This window comes from Priapulus caudatus, unplaced genomic scaffold, assembly GCF_000485595.1.
Source record: "Priapulus caudatus unplaced genomic scaffold, Priapulus_caudatus-5.0.1 Scaffold1190, whole genome shotgun sequence".
Lineage (NCBI taxonomy): Eukaryota > Metazoa > Priapulida > Priapulimorpha > Priapulimorphida > Priapulidae > Priapulus > Priapulus caudatus.
In genome coordinates, this window is record NW_014578251.1 from 50,542 (window position 1) to 57,498 (window position 6,957).

Below are 6,957 nucleotides of genomic sequence, written 5' to 3' on the forward strand. Positions count from 1 at the left end.
AATCACTCGCTGCGTTCTTGCTCTGACATAGACGCTGCTGCTGCTGCTGCTGCTGCTGTGATCGGATGTGTCTGTGTTAACACTCGCTGTGTTCTTGCTCTGACATAGACGCTGCTGCTGCTGCTGCTGCTGCTGTGATCGGGTGTGTCTGTGTTAACACTCGCTGTGTTCTTGCTCTGACATAGACGCTGCTGCTGCTGCTGCTGTGACGATGAGTCCGGCAGACCTGCACGGCATGTGGTATCCCACCGTGCGGCGAACCCTCGTCTGTCTCTCCAAGCTCTACCGATGCCTCGACGTAAGTCACCACCGCCCCCGCCGCCGCCGCGCTGGGGACTAGACGCGATCGCATCGCACGTTAAAGTTTTATTCCGAAAGATTTTGTACGTTAACGTCAGCACAAATGTCGCGCGACTCTGGCCAATCGGTGGCGCGACGGGAGGTTCCGAAAACGATGCTTAGCGCCAAAGTGCCACTAAGTCGACATTTTGGCAATGAGTGTTGGAACGCGTATAAACTGGTCTAGCTTCACCAGTGTAGTAACGATATCAAACAGCGCGCAGTATCAAAGTTAACTCGCGCAGGCAGATTGATCGTTAGTATTCATTGTTCTATTGGCTTATTGTTTTTTCATTAATCTTTTTTTATCCTGTTTTCAGAATTCGATATTTCAGAGTCTATCTCAAGAAGTGTTGCACTTGTGCATAGAGTCGTTGATCACTGCCTCACAGCTTATTAACCAGCGCAAGGTACTGTGAGCGCGATTATACTGTAATGTCGGTTTTACCTTTTGATGCATTAATTTATCTGTCATCGTAGTACTGTGCTGGTGAACTGTAATTGTAGCTGTGTTAGTGTACTGTAATTGTAGCGATGTTAGTGTACTGTAATTGTAATCGTGTTGGTGTATTATTATTGTAACTGCATTATTATAGTGTTATTGTAGCTGTGTTGGTATATTGTTATTGTAACTTTGGTGTACTATATGCTACAATCGTTGCCTTACAGACGAAAACGGATGGTCAGTTGTTTCTCATCAAACACCTGCTGATTCTGCGGGAACAGATCGCTCCGTTCCACGTCGACTTTGCCGTCCGTGAGATGAAGTTAGATTTCAGCAAGATTAAAGGTTAGACCTTGTTGTTGTTGACACCTAGGTACGCGCCCCACCCACGTTGTCAAGTCGTTAGTTTCGTTACTTACTAAAGAATACCCCAAAAAAGCGTTTCCAACAGAATCGGTTGCAACGATATTTTTAGTAGGTCGATTCTTATTCATTAAATTCAAAGAGAGGTTAGGCTCTACGAAAATTGCAATAGTGATTAGGGTTAGGGTTAGGATTAGGGTTAGTGATTAGATAGCTCAGATATTTCTGTTTAATTGACACGTGGCTATCATTTTACATGAGGTCATGAAATGGCTTACGTGGTTAGACCACTATTGTGTGGTTATATCTGTATATAGCAAGCATTTAGAGTAGCACTCATATTTAGTGATATGCTGTGATGTATTTCTTTTACAGATTTGGCCTTTGGTTTGCTACACAAGAAAACACAGATGTTTGCGCTAAACACCAATAATGCACTCTTAGAGTTTTTAGTAGAGGTAAGTAAAACGTTGCTTGTAATTGCGTAACCGTTATTGACGTTGTCGAAGATTCCATTTCTAACGATGGTGGAAGTTAAGCTAATTCTGCATCAGAATAGTTTTGCATTCATGCCATCAGTAGTCGCCATCAGAGAGTTATATTGCTTTCTAGCTGTCGTCGTGTAGCTATACGCTGCTACGCTCGTGTAGCTATAAAGAGAGAGAGAGAGAGAGAGATAGAGAGAGAGAGAGAGGACGGATGCGCTGATTAGGACTTACATGCGCAGCTCTTCTTCAGGTCCCACAGCTTGAGCGTGCGGTCGTGACTGCCGGACACCATCTGTGATGATCCGTGAAGAAACTTCGCCGCCATCACCTTGTTACTGTGACCCGTCAGCGTGAACTAGAAGCAACGAGACACATGATGAATTCATATTTATCTTGTGTTAAATCCAAGAAATTAACTTACTATCGAAATAATTTTCGATCTCCCTTCGGGAAATCTTCATCAGGATGTGACGTCACCATAGGTGGCAGCAGGTGACATCATGATGTGTTACACTCGAACGAGACGCTGACATGGCGTCTACATCAACACTGTATTACCTCACGCGTGCGTGCAGCAACGCAAGATTCAACCTCACGTTTACCTACCGTCGCGACGCGCGTTTACCTACCGTCGCGACGCACGTATACAATCACGACATAGGTTTTACTTTCGCACGATATAAATTACCGTTTCCGTGTAACAAGCTATTATAGAATAACAAGATACTAAATATTATAGCCACCGGATAACACAAGCGTGTCAACCTACGTGTATGTAACACAGACCCGCACACAGCCTTACACGCAACATCACCATAACCTATGCAGACACACAGCCTTACACGCAACATCACCATAACCTATGCAGACACACAGCCTTACACACGATTGTAACCGATCATCGGTTACTTGGGTCCAACCGATGATCGATTACGAAATTACAACCGATTGACAACACTAGTGTTGTATGGTGTTGTATGGTGTTGCATCGTGACTGATACTGCGTGCCTCCTGACTTACAGGTGAGGAGCGGCTGTGCCTTCCTGGTCCACGTCTGCGAGGATGAGAGCCAACTGTTCTTCCACTTCTTCTCCAAGCCGACGTCGCAGCTGGAGTAAGTAGCGACGAGCGGCGGGGCGTCGTCACGACAACACGGCATCGCGTCGTCATGACAGCATCGCGGGTCTGTCGCCACGCCGACATGGTGATGCGTTGTCGTGATAACGGCGTCATCTGATTCTGTTGATTACAAATTTTTTTGGCAATGTTTTGTTGCCAAATTGCAATTGGCAGTCAGTCGGTTCGCCACCTCTATTAATTAACAGACGGGTTGATTAATTAATTAAATAATTAATTGTTGCAGCGTGTTCCTGGAGAAGCTGTGTTGGACTCTGTACGACGTTCTGAGACCGTTCATAATCCACGTCATTCACCTGGAAACACTCGCGGAGCTGTGCAGCATACTGAAGGTGAGACGCGTGTGTGTGAGACGCGTGCGTAATGTTACGCGAGACGCGTGTCTGCATGAGACGTCTTGTGAGTCACGTGTGAAGCACACATGAGACATTACGTCAGACGTCGGGCTGAATCAAGTCACGCTCGAGTGAGACACGCATGAGACGCGAGCTCAAGACAAGCTCTCGTTGATGCAGGCAGCAGTTGTTTATCTACGGCTATGTTCATGAACGCGCATCGTTCCGTACGTACTTACATAACGGGTAGTCAGTTGTCGGATTTCACGCGTGATGAATGGTGGATAGCTTTACCACCTCAATGCTCTACCGTCGTTAGTCGTCAACATGTCGTTACATTGCTGAGTTTATTAAGATGCCATTGCCTTCACTTAAGATGCAAAACTCTGTATGTTTTTTTTTATAATTCTTACCCGAGTTTCTTCTGTGCGATGTTTGATTAGGTTGAGATGCTGGAGGAACACGTACAAAACAATCGTAAGTAGATGCATACGCTGACTTATCTACGCTGTGAATAAACCTAGATTTATCATAATAACACCCCTTATATATCGTACCCTATGTTATTATAGTATTGTCTCGCGTAGCATCGGTGGCGTGACGCACGCGTCTCGCGTTGCATCGGTGGAATGACGCGTGTTTCGTGTTGCAGCGGTGGAGCTGCGTGCGTTTGCGACGACGGCGCAGCAGCTGCTGGAGGACGTACAGGAGCGACTCGTCTACCGCACGCACATGTACATGCGCACAGACATACTCGGCTACCGACCCGCTCCGGGAGACCTCGCCTACCCCGAGAAGCTGCAGATGATGGAGGTGAGTCAAGGTCACGACTACCCACCCCGTCAAGGTCACGCTTCCCCGTCAAGGTCACTCTTCCCCGCCAAGGTCACGATTACCCCGTCAAGATCACGACTACCCCGCCAAGGTCACGATTACCCCGTCAAGGTCACGATTACCCCGCCAAGGTCACGATTACCCCGTCAAGGTCACGATTACCCCGCCAAGGTCACGATTACCCCGTCAAGGTCGCACACAGGATTGTGAGGCGGGGCTCGAATTTCATCACAGCACCAATGAGGACAAGTGTTGTGGTTGTCCTCTTTACTTACTTACCGCGTTTGTCCTCCTTACCTGCCGTGGGCTCATTAACAATAGGATGATATCCACAGCCATAAACCGCCGTGGTGAACCCAGGTGCCCCCGAATATCTGTATCCCGCAAAGTGTAATACTGTCAGAGTCCTGCACCACTCATTATCGTCATGCTCGCGTGTGATTATTTCCCTCGTGTAGAGCATAGTGTCGCGTCTTGTTTTCGGTAGAGCGTAGCTTCACATAGTTTAATACATCCATTGTTCTCGCGGTAGACGGCTATAGCTTCACATAGTTTACACTACCATCATTGTCTTCCCGCGTAGACTATACGCTTCACCCATAGTTTACAATACATCATTGTTTGCCGGTAGAGCGTAGCTTCACCATAGAAATTAATACATATTGTTTCCCGGTAGAGTATAGCTTCACATAGTTTAATACAGTCATTGTTCTCCGGTAGACTATAAGCTTTTCCACACAGTTTTAATACATCCATTGGTTTCCGCTAGAGCGTAGCTTCACATGTTTAACTACATTATTGTTTCCCGGTAGACGTATAAGGCCTTCACAGTAGTTTAATACATCCATTGTTTCCGTAGAGTAAATACGCTTCACATAGTTTAATACATCATTGTTTTCGGCTAGACCGTAAGCTTCACCATAGTTTATATACATCTCATTGTTCCCGTTAGAGCGACTAGCTTCACATAGCTTTAATACATCATTGTTCCCCCGTCAGAGTATACGCTTCACAATAGTTTAAGTACATCATTGTTCCCGGTAGAGCCGCGTAGCTTGCACACCCGTCACGTTTAACTACACTCATTGTTTTCCCGGTCAGACTCATAGCTTCACATAGCTTTAATACAATCAATTGTCTTCCGGTACGAGTATAGCTTTCACATAGTTTCAATACACATCATGTTCCGGTAGAGTAATAAGCTTCACATAGTTAAAGCATCATTGTTCCGCAGGTAGAGTATAGCTTCACATACTTTAATACATCATTGTTTCCGGTAGACGCGAGCTTCACATAGTTATAATACATCCATTGTTTCCGGTAAGAGTACATCAACGCTTTTCACATACGTTTACATAGATCCATTGTTTCCGTACTACTAGCTTCACAATAAGTTCTATACATCATTGTCTTCCGTACGAGCCGCTAGCTTTCACATAGTTTACATACATCATTGTTTCCGGTAGAAGCCGTAGCTTCACAATAGTTTAATACACTCCATTGTCTTCCGGTAAGACTAAACGCTTCACATAGTCTTAATAGAAAAAAAAACCATCATTGTTTTCGGTAGACGCGTAGCTTCACATAGTTTAATACATCATTGTTTTCCGGTAAGAGCGCTAGCTTCAACATAGTCATTAATACATCATTGTTTCCGGTACGAGTCATAGCTTCACATAGTTTTAATAACATCATCTGTTTCTCGGTAGAGCGTAGCTTCACAATAGTTTAATAGCATCCAATATGTTTCCGGTGACCGCTGTAGCTTGCAACATATTTAAACAATACACTCATTGTTCCCGGGTAGACCTAATAAGCTTCACTAGTTAATACACTCATTGTTCTTCGGTAGAGGCGACGCTCTCATCAATATTTAATACATCATCTGTTTCGGCGGTAGAGCGTAGCTTCCACCATAGTTTTAAATAACATCATGTTTCCGGTAGGAGTATACGCCTTCACATAGTTTAATCAGCATCATTGTTTTCCGGCTCAGAGCCGTAGCTTCACATAGTTAATACATCATCCTGTTTCCCGGTCAGAGGCGTAGCTTCCACATATTTTAATTTTTTACAATCATTGTTTTCCGTCAGAGTATCAGCTTCACATAGTTTAAATACAATCACTTGTTTCTTCGGCTCAGACGCGTAGCTTCACATAGTTTAATATACATCATTGTTTCGCCGTAACCGCGTAAGCTTCACAATAGTTTAAATTACATTATGTTTCCGGTCTAGCAGCTACAGAGGCTTCACATAAGTTTAATACCATCATTCGTTTCCGCGGTAAGTACTAGCATCACATAGTTTAATGACAATTCCATCTGTTTCTCGGTAGAGTATAGCTTCACAATAGTTTAACTAACATATCAATTGTCGCGCGTAGAGTCATCAGGCTTCAGCAAATAGTTTAATACATCATCTGGTTTCACGTAGAGTATCAGCCCTTCACATAGTTTAATACACTCATTGTTTGCCGGTAGAGCGTAAGCTTCACATAGTCTTTAATACAATCGATTGTTTTCCGGTAGATCGCTATCTAGCTTCACCATAGTTTATATTACATCATTGGTTCCGGTAGACTATAGCTTCACATAGTTTAATACCAGTCATTGTTTCCGGTAGCAGGCGTAGCTTCACATAGTTTAATACATCATTGTTTCCGGTAAGAGCTCAGCTTCACATAGTCTTTAATAATACATCATTGTTTTCCGGTAGAACTATAGCTTCACATAGTTTAATACATCATTGCTTTCCCGGTAGAGCGTAGCTTCACATAGTTTTTAATACATCATTGGTTTCCGCGTAGACGCGTAGCTCACATAGTTTAATACACCATTGTTTCGTAGAAGTATAAGCTTCACATAGTTTAATACACCTCATTGTTTTCCAGGCCTTAGAGCGTAGCCTTCACGAACGCGCCACCGATAGTTCTTACCCATACACGCCTCAATTATGTATCCTCCGGTAGACGCGCGTAGCCCTCCACCGCATAGCTTCAAACGATAAGTTTCAAG

At 44.3% G+C, this 6,957-nt stretch overlaps 1 protein-coding gene across 1 annotated transcript in view; it reads left to right on the forward strand.

Moving 5' to 3' along the window:
* The window catches only part of LOC106815738 (conserved oligomeric Golgi complex subunit 3-like), a 26,375-nt gene that overhangs the window by 4,721 nt on the left and 14,697 nt on the right, over window positions 1-6,957 (forward strand). The window contains exons 7-13 of the mRNA XM_014820246.1: window positions 660-749; window positions 1,009-1,129; window positions 1,523-1,605; window positions 2,658-2,749; window positions 2,999-3,104; window positions 3,551-3,584; window positions 3,760-3,920. Of these exons, the coding sequence (XP_014675732.1) occupies window positions 660-749; window positions 1,009-1,129; window positions 1,523-1,605; window positions 2,658-2,749; window positions 2,999-3,104; window positions 3,551-3,584; window positions 3,760-3,920 (687 nt within the window). The remainder of the gene's footprint in view (window positions 1-659; window positions 750-1,008; window positions 1,130-1,522; window positions 1,606-2,657; window positions 2,750-2,998; window positions 3,105-3,550; window positions 3,585-3,759; window positions 3,921-6,957) is intronic.